General features: G+C 35.6%; 1 protein-coding gene across 1 annotated transcript in view; it reads right to left on the bottom strand.

Annotated features, from left to right (window-relative positions):
• SEC61A2 (Sec61 alpha 2 subunit (S. cerevisiae)) overlaps nt 1–13,236 on the bottom strand; it is a 33,860-nt gene that overhangs the window by 3,892 nt on the left and 16,732 nt on the right. Inside the window, exons 4-9 of the mRNA XM_008573036.1 lie at nt 10,293–10,424; nt 10,058–10,167; nt 4,427–4,580; nt 3,212–3,372; nt 2,697–2,894; nt 111–302 (exon numbers count right to left, since the gene is read on the bottom strand). Coding sequence (XP_008571258.1) covers nt 111–302; nt 2,697–2,894; nt 3,212–3,372; nt 4,427–4,580; nt 10,058–10,167; nt 10,293–10,424 — 947 coding nt within the window. The remainder of the gene's footprint in view (nt 1–110; nt 303–2,696; nt 2,895–3,211; nt 3,373–4,426; nt 4,581–10,057; nt 10,168–10,292; nt 10,425–13,236) is intronic.

Genomic DNA, 13,236 nt, shown 5'->3' with positions numbered 1-13,236 from the left:
ACTAATAAGCTAACCAGCCAGGCCTCAACTACTATTTTGATGCCTAAAAATTATGAATGATTTTTTCCAAAAGAATTTTTTTTTAATTTTCAAATAAACCAAACACTTACATCTTTTGCTGAGGAACCAGATACCTCTATCCAGGTCTTAGAAAAGAATGCACATGATCCCAACATGAAGATGATATAAACAACTACATGGACAGGGTCCTCAAATATGGCACCCATGGACTCAGGAGGAGAAAGATAATAACAAAGGCCTCCAACTGGGTAAGAACGAGCAGGTCCTCCCCCACTGACATCCTACAGAACAAGAGTAAAAAGGACAAATGGTCAACCAAACTGGTCAAGCATACATTTTTGTGGCTTCTCAAATTTCTCAAAAATTATGACAATGTATTAAGTTCAAAGTACCTACAGCCAATGATTCTATATAACTTAAGAATCTACTTTTGCATCTAATACCTTCACTCCTTCAAAATTACATAGTAAACATCTATTATGTACAAGACACTGGAATATATTATTAACAGAATAGCAATTTAAAATAAATACATCTACAAAATCCTCCTCTTCCTGAAGACAGGAATATGATTACATTTACAATCACTCTCTGATTATATTTATAATCTGAAATTTTCTGAACTATATAAGATTATCCAACATATTAAGATCCTTATGCATTCTTGTAGCAAGGATTACTAAAAACACAAAAAATCCTTATGGACGATTCTTCCATTTAGAATATAATCAAAATATTGACAGAAGATGTCACTGCCTAAACTTTATATGGTTTGTATATTATTATAAGGAATAGTCTTTTAATAAAAATAATAATGAGATTTTTATCCACATAAATATGTAAGAATTTTTATAGCAATAGAAATGAGAATACCATGTATTTGCTCATATTAAATAAAGTTTTGGGGCACGGGGAAAGCAATTTTGGGTTGCAATGATTAAATATCTGGTTCCTGAATTTATGATTTCCTAATGATTCTTTTTCTGTACCCCCTAGACTCACTAATCCCAGATTAAAAGGAGTGTTTACAGACAAATTCAATTTCCCAATAATTCTCTCATTAAAAAGAATCTTAAGTCAAGATTACGACACAATCTATACAGAACCAACTACTCAATGCATAATTATGAAATTATTATCACAGTAATAATTCTTGCTAGACTATTAGCTAAAGAGATGAGGGACAGCATCTGTCTTAGTACACTCTTTATCCCCTTCTAGTTATAATCACCAGAAAACACCATGTAATCAAGTTTCTGTTAAATGAAGGGAAAAGAAGTGTTACAGGTAAAGAGAATTCTACTTCCTTCAACTAACATTTAAGAGTTACTGTCTTATTCTGTTAAACTTTAATTTTTAAAAAATGACCTTCAGTAAAAGCACAAAGATGAGTCACTATGACTTATAAGGCAAAAGATAACATATTAATTAAAATAAATACACAGAATAAGCACCAAATTTCAAAAATAATTATTATTAAAAAAAATACTATTCTTTGGTGGAATGGAAATTCTAGAATCACATACTCTACAAATGAATAAAGGACATTTGCCATTTTTATTTTTTTATTTTTTTATTTTTTTCCTTTTTTTTGTCTTTCTTCGTGACCGGCAATGGATCGCAACCCTCAGTGTCACGCCCTTACCGGACCGGGACCGGCAATGGGATCGCAATCCTCGGTGTTGCGCCCACACCTCGCTCAGCCAGTGAGCAGCCGGTCTGTATGTGGGATCCAAGTCTTTCTTCGTGACCGGCAATGGATCGCAACCCTCAGTGTCACACCCTTACCGGACCGGGACCGGCAATGGGATCGCAATCCTCGGTGTTGCGCCCATACCTCGCTCAGCCAGTGAGCAGCCGGTCTGTATGTGGGATCCAAACCCTCAGCGGGAGCACCGCCGCGCTCCCAAGCGGCGCACTGTAGCAGTGCGCCACCGGGCCGGCCCCGACATTTGCCATTTTTAATTCTATAATTTTAAGAGGGAAAAACGCCCCTTTGTCACGTGATAGAATCAGCAATCAAAATTCATTCCTACAATAACACTTCAATAACAACATGGCTGGACTGCTTTAGAAGTTATGATAAAGAGGATTTATAAAAGGAAGTTAGAATTTATAGGACTATTTCTAGCAATACTACCTCCCTCTTCAGTCTGGTTAATTACATGCCCATCTCCAGCCCAGTTAATCACAAGCTAGTTTACTGTCATTCGGGCCATGAAAAACAAGGGTAGGGGTGTGGGGGATAAGAAAGGATGATTCTAGCACACTGTATATTATAGGCAAAAAGGCTTTTTAAAAAAAAATTATTATAGACGATAGTGGAATAAGATTACAAAACAAGAAATCACTTTTATGAAAGCAACTGTGATTTTAGCCTAAAATGTCACTCAAATTAGATGTGAAAATGCTTCCTAGACAATAAAATAATAAAAAATATTTGGCCAATCTTAGCTTTACAACACTTACCAATTCTTCCAGACAAATAACAAATTGCTATAGGTAAGTAAATCTGAAAATGTTATAGATAGGTTGTTACATGTTGTTACAGATATTCACCTAATGTTATAGATGAATATATGCTCCGACATCTATGTCATTCAGTTAAAATATAACCATGAAATGCAAATTATAATAAATCTTGAATACTTAATATAAATAAACAAAATACTCACAGCCCACTGTCCTAGTAAATTTACTAAGAAGTTGCCACTAAATCGAACAGACAGCATCTGGGAAATAACATACAGGTTTGAAACTAAGGCAGACTGAAGTATAATGGGAATGTTCGAGGTGTAGAAGAGCTTGATGGGATAGCTACTGTACTGTCCTCGATAGCGGGCCGACTTAATGGGCAAGTCTACACGAAATCCCTAAAAAATAAAATTAAGAAAGAGGAACTGTAAATATCAAGAAAAGATTACAGACAAGAGAAGGAAAACACAAAACAGTAGGGAGTATGAAAAGACAATGCTAACAAAACATTTTTCCCTTTGCACAGAGACTTTAAAATCCTTTTTATAACCAGAAATATTTTGTGCCTTTAAAGTCCAAAAGAATGGAATTATTTGCTTGACTAGATCTTAAAATAATGACTTGTTAGACACTAATATTTAAAACGGCATTTTCCTCTTTAAATACAGAATAAAAAAACACATCCCACTTACTTCAGCAAAAAGATTACACTTACCTGAAAATATATAACAACAGCAAACACAAAAACTGTAGCAATGAGGTTCATGAGATTGGGTAAGTTCTGCCGATAAAAAGCCTCCCTTAAAGCTCGGACTTTGTCTGTCCTCGTGGCCAATAAATGAAACAAAGCTATGACTGCACCCTCAAACTCGGTACCTGAGGAATCAAGACAGAAATGAACTGTCGACACATCATCCAAAGTTGTCCCAAAGGTCAAAACAAACAACCTGAAAGTCCAGTATACAGTAGAAAATACGAGTCAAAAGAATTCACCAATGTTTGCTTTATGATACAGCCACGTGTGCAGGTTCTAAAAATATTCAGAACATGGAGGCAAATCTATCTTTTTGAGCATAATTCTGAAGTTTTCTCAAGAGACTATTTTTTAAAAATTTTGACTTACGCAATGTAATTGTACATATGGATGGGGTACAATCTGATACTTTTCAAGTGACTATTCTTGATGAAAACATCCAAAGTAGAATTTACCAAAGCAAATATTTCATTCATAAAGATTTGCCTCTCCTCTACTTTAGGGAAAGGGAAAGAGTATTTTTAGGAAAAATAAAAAAGCAGCAGCAAAGCAGAATAAAGATGCCAGAATCGAATGATACATGTTACTCTATCAAGCTTGCCTTTAAGTTTCTTGTACCAAGAAGATTAATAAACTATATTTACTGCAGTCTTAAAGCTGGGATCAGAGGTTAGATGTTAACTAATTAGAATGGGATGGCATCAGAGAGAAGTGAACATCGGTAAGAGGAAAGACAGAATGAAATATGTCAAACTTAGATGCTATTACAAAGCCAATTAGAACAGCAGCAAAAGTATTAGTGCTCCCTGAGGATACAATGAACAACAAGTTTTTTCAGTTGGAAAATCTTAATCCACTACCTCTTATCCCCCAGGAATGCTGAAATCGGTCAAATAAATGACTTCAGCATGGCTTAAGCAAGGTTAACAAAATTTTTAAACTGTTTGCAACCATTAAAATTTTAAATGAGCAGAGGCTAAAATTTAGATAGTATTCTTTTGGAAGGAGTGTTGCATACTCCACAAATCTCTGCTTGCTAAGTTTTGAACAATTAGCATTCGTTGTCCCCTGGGATAGCAAACCAGAATGGCTCTAGGCATGTACTGCTGCATTATGGATTCGCTTTCAGCACACATCCAGCAAAACTCGTGCAGGTGTAGTCACTGTGCAATGTACCTCTGCCAGTGTTAATGGTAGTGGGACTAAAGGCCTTCCAGACAATGGTTTCACAGATGTTGGTGGCAATAAAGAGGGAAATACCAGACCCCAAGCCGTAACCCTTCTGTAGCAGCTCATCTAACAGCAGCACAATCAAACCAGCAACAAACAACTGTGGGGAAAGAAATGCAAGTAAGCTGAAGCAAGAATAAACTCAAGAAAGGGAGAAGGTGAACACCATTGGCTATTCTCAAAGTATGGGCATTTTTAATATTAAAACCTAATTATAGCAATATCAGTGTTATGACTATCTGCATCTTTTGACCTGCTTTAGTTTAGTCAAGCCAATTCTGAAAATCAGAGGACTGGAAACATTGTTACATTGTAAAGCAGACATTTCAACTTTTTTTTTTTTTTTAAAAGATGACCTGTAAGGGGATCTTAACCCTTGGCTTGGTGTTGTCAGCACCACGCTCACCCAGTGAGCGAACTGGCCATCCCTATATGGGATCCGAACCCATGGCCTTGGTGTTTTCAGCACCACACTCTCCCGAGTGAGCCATGGGCCGGCCCGACATTTCAACTTTTAAAGTATGAGGGGACATCAAAAAGTTTCTGGAAAAAATGAAATTAAGAGATAAAAATAAAAAACATAAACTATTTCTCAACACAAGTTCTATCAAGTTCAAGACGCTTTTGTAAGGGATGATACCAGATATTTAGTCCATTCCTAAAGAACTGACGGTCCTGGGAATTTAACCATGTCATTGCAGTCTTTATACATTATTAACTAAAGAAAAATGGGTGCCATTTGAAGAATTTTTAAGATTAAAAAAACAAAAAAGATGTCAAATCTGGATTGTAAGGTGGATGCCCACTGATTTCCCATTGAAATGTCACAAAATTGCCCTTGTCTGATGAGAGGAATGAGCAGGAGCATTGTCGTGGTGGAGAAGGACTCTGGTGAAACTTGCTTGGGTGTTTTTCTGCTATGGTTAACTTTCGCGAAACACTCCATAATAAGCAGGTGTTATCATTCTTTGGCCCTCCAGAAAGTCGACAAGCAAAATGCCATGAGCATCCCAAAAAATTCTTGCCATGACCTTTTCTCTTGCCAGGTCTGCTTTTGCTTTGACTGAACCTCTTCCACAATTCTGGTAGCCATGGCTGTGATTGTGTTTTATCTTCAGGATCGTACTGGTAAAAAGCCATGTTTCATCTCCTGTTACAGTTCTTTGAAGAAATGCTTCAGGATCTTGATCCCACTTGTTTAAAGTTTCCATGGAAAGCTCTGCTCTTGACTGCAGCTGTTCTGGGTGCAATGGTTTTGGCACACAGGGAGTGGAAAGTTTGCTCAACTAATTTTTTAGTCAGAATTGTGTCAGCTGAACCAACTGGGATGTCTATGGTCTTGGCTATTGTTTCTGCTGTTAATTGTTAGTTCTCTTCAATTAGGGCACAAACAAGATTAATTTTTTCCTCTTGAATTGACATGGATTGTCTGTTGTTGTGGGCTTCGTCTTCAACACTGTCTCATCCCTTCTTAAAATGAGTTATCCATTTGTAAACTGCTGATTTCTTTTGGGCATTGTCCCCATAAACTTTTTGTAAAGCATCAGTGATTTCACCATTCTTCCACCTGAGCTTCACCATAAATTTGATGTTTGTTCTTACTTCAATTTTAGCAGAATTTGTGTTGCTCTGATAGGGCCTCTTTTCAAACTGATGTCTTATCCTTCCATGTGCCTCAAGTGAGGTCCTGTTCAGATATGTTATAACAAGTTAGTATGAGTTTCTTTTAGTACAAAAATATTTTGAGATCCATGCATAGTTTTTTCATAATATGTACTTTCCATGAACTTTTTGAAGACCCCTTATATATTTATATCATCTGAATAGTTTCCCTTACAATGTTTAAATAAGGCCTATTTGAAAAACACAATGAAACAAAAATGATCATAATTGTAGAATTAATGACAGCAAGAAGCTGAAAACATTCCAAATACCTCCAAGTAAGTAAAAGGCCTAATGAATGATGGTATAACAAGATGCAGCTGGTCACTGCCATTAAAGGTAAGTATGAGCACTATATTGATACTTTTTAAAAAGCATTATATAGATAATATTTTATATTTGGTATATTATATATATGTATAGAAGGCAAAAAGTAGAGCACAAATGAACATGAACACAGATTATAACAATGTAAAATTGCATTCTATACATATAGTGACAGAGATCGAATGTAAATTTGAAAACAGTTACGAGTTCACCAGGTTCTTAAGCTCATATTTTTTTTAAAAATTGAAAGCATACTAAGTTTATGTGACATTGAAAATTCTTAATTTTCTTCTTGGAGAAGACATTTCTGCAAAAACATGCATCAATTAAAAACAATCCATAGCCTTGCAAGTGACTTTCTCAGTCATATGACTCCTTCCCCACACTTGGGTACCTAATCAAGAGGGGAAGAAAATATGCTTCTATGCCCCCGATCTCAGACATGTCCCCAATTTAAAGAGAGCCCCCTGTAGAAGAGAGGAAGTCACTTTAACTCCTCCCAGCTGTGAAGCCATCCACCCTCATTATCTACACACTTTACCCAATATCACCTGCTAGAAGAGAGATCAAACCAACCACATTATACCATGTTAAACATGCTTACCTTACACAGTGTTGTTGTTTTTCTTTAACTGCCATTTCAATGGTTGTACAGAGCCTAACTTGTCTATTTACAGTCTTTTAGTTTGACTTTCAATGAACTGGAAAAGGGGTACAATTCTCAAAACTTCTAATCGATCAAGCTAATCCTTTACTGTTTGAAAACCAAGTTTGACATTTTGACAAAGTAGGAGAAAAGTTAAGAGTTACTACTAGATTTTATTTTGACCACAGTCATGTAATGAGTAAATAAATATTCCCAATCATAAATACAGAAACCCATCTCCATGCAGGGAACCACAGCTATCCATGATTTATGAGTTGACCAAAAAGCATACCATGGGCTCTGACAAATGACTTGTCTAAAGTCACAAAGGCAACTCTGAAACAAATGTAATTCTCAGACTCCCTTGTTCAGAACAGTGTCCTTCAGACTACAGGTTCATGTATGTCCTGTAAAAATTAAACTCTTATGTTTTTCCAATGAGAGAAAGGAATTATGGAGAAATCCAAATGAAAAAATGGTCTCTATAATTAAGGGTATAAGATAAAAGACAATAAATATCATGCATGCCTATGAAAAGGGATGAGAAGTCAGAAGTCACAGCAGCATCTCAGTGACTAGCACAGTGATAATAGAACACTAACTGCATGTTCACGTGGAATGTACAACATAAATGAACTTCTGAAGCAGGTGTAAAAATAACACTCATATCTCAACCCTGCACACACACTCACACGTGACTTAGTTGGACAAAACATTCTTACCTTTACTATGTTCCATGCACATTGGTATTTTCTATTCATTTTTTAAAAATTTTAACCAAGACCCACTGTTTAGATTTCAAAACTCACTAGCTGAAAAACACTGACCATGTGAATGAAACACAAACAAATAAGGTGAGAAATACCTCCTATAAGAGCATGCAAACAGTTTTCAAAACCTGTGTTCTTAGTAAAAAGCTAATCTTTTATCTAACCCAGAATTGCTCAGCTGAGGTTCCTTAGGAGTCTAAATACATCATTAGTGCTATGGGTTAAATATGTCCCCCCAAAATTTCATGTATTGGAAACCTGACCCCCATTGTAACAGTGGTAAGAGGGTGGGAAATCTAATTATAGTATTTGAAAGGTGGGGCCTTTAAGAGATGATTAGATTGTGAGGACTGTGTCCTTGTGAATAGATTGATCTATTCAGAGAGTAATGGTCATGCGTAGTTCTGAGGGCTTTATAAAGAGAGCAAGTGAGAAGGTTAACTCAGCCTATTCTCACTATGTGATATCCTGTGTTGCTGTGAAAAGTCACCATCAAGAAAAAGGCCCTCACCAGATGTGTTCCCTGGATTTTGGACTTCCCAGACTCCAAAACTGTAAGAAATAAATTCTATTTCTTTACAAATTATCCAGTTTCAGGTATTTTATTATAAACAAAAGAAACAGACTAATATACTTAGTCAGATACTAGAGAAATTTAGCTGATGAATAATGTTCCAAGAGCTAGATGCCAGTTATGAGTATCTTTTAAAAATCAGGGTTATTCTAAACTATGAGTTGCATAAAGCAAATGCTATAAAGAAATAAAATGTAAGGCAATAATTGGTATACCGTATCTTCAATGATGCCAGAAATATATGAAGAGATCCTAAGCACTGAAAGATACTAAAATCAGCCTCCAGAGAATCTTCTCTCCCTATCCGTTGCATCTCCTCTTCCTATATTTCCCAAGGGCTATAAACTTACCAATCAAGTGATTTGTAAATAGAGAAATAAAGACAGTGTGATTCTTTAAAGCCTGTATCTTATACCAAATGGGAATACACTGGAGCTCAGAAAGCTACCAAAGACTCCGACAATCTGTTAAAAATTCCTGCCCTGGTCAAAAGACAAAATAGTTCTATCTCATTAGAAAAGCCATCCCTACTGTTATGATGACAATAAATACCTGAAAAATCTAACTCTCCTTGTTCTGAATCATGCTCACTAACAATCTTATTATAATTTGTTTTTATATTAGGATTCTTAATAAAAAAAAAGGATAGTCAACGATACGAACCTAAGAAAGTCATATTTATATATTAATAACCTGGCATTTGAGGTTTTTAAAAAAAATACCTTTCTGAGCTTAATCCTTTGAACTGTTAGGAAAAATTTTCCTAAAATTAATTTTCATTTCATAGAGTGGACAAGAAAAGGCACTTCCAAGATAACCAGGATAACTTAAGCAAACTTCTTTTCAAAACACAGTAATTAACTGTTATATAACGTAAGTACAATCTATTCTTGGGTAAAATGGTTCTTAATGATTTTTATTTATTGTATAATATTTCTATTATACAATAAAAAACATTATTTTGTGTACCACTAAGAAAGAATACTACCAATTAATCTATGACATAATACCTTGTTACAAAGAATTTTTATTTTCTATTGACTAAAAAAAGGTATTTTAGACTTAGATGAAGATATTTATCGTCTAGCTTGTTCTTTCTGTATACATAATAACTTTCATTTAAATAAATCATGACAAACTTTTGAAGACATTTTAGACAGCAATTAAACTCAAACACCTGTATATCAACAACGCATATAACCAACTGATGTAATGACGGCATGAACAGCCATGACTAAACTGACCCACAAGCTCAGGTAATGACTGCCACCTGGTGGACAGCAATTACAGGGCACTATTAACTGTGAGAAAACATCCTGACTTCAGAGACATCAAAACGTGAAAAATGTGCACCTTGGAGTTAATGAAGTACAGCTGATCCATAATTCTTTACATTGTGCAGCTATGAGGCTATTAGAATAAATTTTAATATTTTACATCAACACAATTTATACATGTCATTTCAATAATCAAAATATTATATAAATAAAATTCAAAAGTAAGAAAACTAATATATTGATCACCTAGGGAATTGTTAGGAAAGAAAAAAGGAATCACATTGTTTTGTTATCTGCATAGGAAAATATAGGATTTCTTACCTGAATAATGATAAGGAGACAGATCCCAGCACCCATTTCCGCAGGGTCCCCATACATCCCCGTCATGACATACACAATGGCTTGCCCAATGGTAATGATCATACCAAATACTGACAAAAATTGGGGGCAAAAGGAATATATGCTTAAAACCAAAGACAGAAAAAGACTACAAAAAACATCTTTACCACAAACATTCTCAAATTTGGGAAAGGCTCATTAATTGCATTACGCTCACGTTTCTGGGCTCCATTGAATAGAGCTCTGTCTTTGGGTGTATCTCCAACTTCAATGATTTTGGCTCCAGCTAACAACTGCATAATCAAACCAGATGTTACAATTGGGGAGATACCCAATTCCATTAAAGTTCCTGTAAAGGAAGGAGAAAGAAGTAAAGAGTTTTTACTGTACACAATACATATTAATTGAGAAGCATCCCAATCACAAATTACATCTACTGAAACACATGTTTAAATGTTAAGCAAATTTTCATTCCTTAAACATTAATTGCTAAAAAAACTCCCATTTATTAATACAACCCTGCAACAATGCATTGAATAAAAAGTTTTTATAAGTACTATAAAAATGTAAATTTCTATAAATCTTAAACTTGTTAAAGAAATCCTTTTTAAAAGAAACCTTCCAAGATTTCTGACCAAATTATAATTTTTAAAACTTACATTAAGCATTTTATTTTAATGCAAAATTAAAAATTATATAACAGGCACAAAAATTATTTACCAAGTTAACAAAAAATTATACTGAATAATATTTTGCAACTCTTCTAATACAAATTTTTTAATTACTTCAAAAATCACCTAAAACAATTTTGGAGAATATTTAGTGACATGAGAAATGTTCATAACATAGTGGGTGGCAAAAAAAAAATTAGAAAATGTTATATATGATTTGATTTCATACAACATGCTAAGTGGAAAAAGAGCTCCCTGTGATTTCAGTCCGGTTGTGTGATATTATATGTATACATTGGTTTTCATAAACGGTTCCTGGCTCATGCTACTCTCTGACCTTCTCCTGACCTCCTTTCACCTGCTCCTTTTTCTCGGCAGGATACACTGTGACCTACCTTGTCAGATTGTAGGTCATAAGACCCCCATTTCAGGAGGAACGAATGCTGCACAGAGAGGCCAGGAAGAGTATGAACACAGAAGCCTTGCTGGGTTCCCCCCTCAGACTGTCAGCATTAGAGCATACGCTTTTAGTCCAATCACATTTCAACTTGGTTGTCCATGCTTCAGTCATGCCTACGTAATGAAGCTTCCATAAACACTGAGAGCACAGGGTGTGGAGAGCTTCTGGACAGCGGGACACGTGGAGGTTCCTGGAAGGTGGTGCACCCAGGGAGGTAGGAAGGGAGGAGGAAGCTCCACAGCCCTCCCCCACACCTCACCTGGTGCATCTCATCACCTGCACACTTTGTAATATCCTTTATAATAAACCAGTAAATGTAAGTACATGTTTTCCTGAGTTCTGTGAGCTGCTCAGGCAAGCTAATCAAACCTGAGTAGCGGGGTGTGGGAACCTGACTCACAGGGGATTGTTTCAGAAGTTAGAGGCCTGGACTTGCGACTGACATCTGAAGTTGGGGGCAGCGGGCAGGGGGAGTTTAGTCTTGGGGACTGAGCCCTCAACCTGTGGGATCTGACGCTATCTTCAGGTAGAAAGTGTCAAAAATGAGTTAGAGGACACCCAGCTGTTATCCACTGAGAAACTGCTGACTTGTTTGCTGGTGGGGAGAAGTCCCCACACGTGTGGTCACAGAAGTTGGTCTTCTGTGTGGATGACTGTGCTGTGAAAGCAGAGAAAAGACTGTGTATTTCCTCCACAAAACAGGTTGTCAAAATGTCTGTTCTTATTTTTACCCAGTGGGATTACGGATGATTTTTTTCCCCTCTATTTTCTAAATTTTTCTTTACAGAAAATGTATATTGCATTTATAGTGAAAAATAAAAAACCAAATATGCCAATTGTTTAAGGGAACATGTAGAACTAAGCAACTGAACACAGTCAAGATTATGTTCTCATGGGTCACTGTCACATCATTCCCTTAAATCCTGGCTTTTATAAATGTTGACAAGTTACCCTTAATATGAAAAAAATATTCCACATTCCACCTTAGAGGGATTATTTTGGGGGGGGCAGCTGGCCGGTGCAGGGACTTGAATCCTTGACCTTGGTGTTATTGACACCATGCTCTAACCAACTGTGGTAACCAGCCAGCACTTAGGGGGATTCTTGATGTCCTCTCAAATACTTCTTCAATAGTGAATGATAAAAACATTTTTAATTTTAATTTTATTTATTTATTTACTTAGGTTTCTAGATCTAGATTTGGGGGGGGTATATCCTTTATTTTACACTTGGAACATAACTGATTATACATATTTATGGGGTACAGAGTTGAATTAGTATTTGTGTGCAATAAGTGATGACCAAATTAGTATTATTAGCATGTTCATCATTGCAAACCATAATCATTCTTTGTGTCCATTACCCAATTTCTCCCTAACATATTTTTATTGTTAAAGCCATTAAATATATAGATTTTTTAAAACTCAAATCACCAAAATTTATAACCACCAAATAGATCTAGTCCAGAAACAGAAATAATCAAGCTTTAATGAAAATTTGATAAAGGAAATATAGCATGTCAAATCAATAGAGAAAAGAAAGAAAAATAGACCTTGGCAAATGATTGTCCATTTATAGAAAATTAAACCTAGAGAACTTACATAAAAATAAGTGCTGGTATATACAAAATGGAATACTAGCAGCCATAAAAAAGAATGAATACTGTCATTCGCAGCAATGTGGAGGACATTAGGTTAAATGAAACAAGGTGGGCACAGAAAGATAAACACACATGTTCTCATTCATATGTGGAAGCTAAAAAAAGCTGAGCTCATAAAAGTAGAGAGTAGAACAGTGATTACTGGAGGCTGGGAAGGGAGAGGAAGATAGTGAGAGGTTGTTTAACAGAAACAAAATTACAGCTAAATAGAAGGAAAAGGTCTAGTGTTCTGTAGCACTATAGGGTGATTATAACAATTTACTATAAATTTTCAAATAGCTAGAAGAATTTTGAATGTTCCCAACACAAAAAAAAAATAATGAATGTTTAAGGTGACAGACATGCTAATTATCCTGATTTGATCATGACA

Source organism: Galeopterus variegatus, unplaced genomic scaffold (genome assembly GCF_000696425.1).
Source record: "Galeopterus variegatus unplaced genomic scaffold, G_variegatus-3.0.2 Scaffold867, whole genome shotgun sequence".
In the NCBI taxonomy this organism is placed as follows: Eukaryota; Metazoa; Chordata; class Mammalia; order Dermoptera; family Cynocephalidae; genus Galeopterus; species Galeopterus variegatus.
This window is presented reverse-complemented; position numbering and strand designations above follow the sequence as displayed.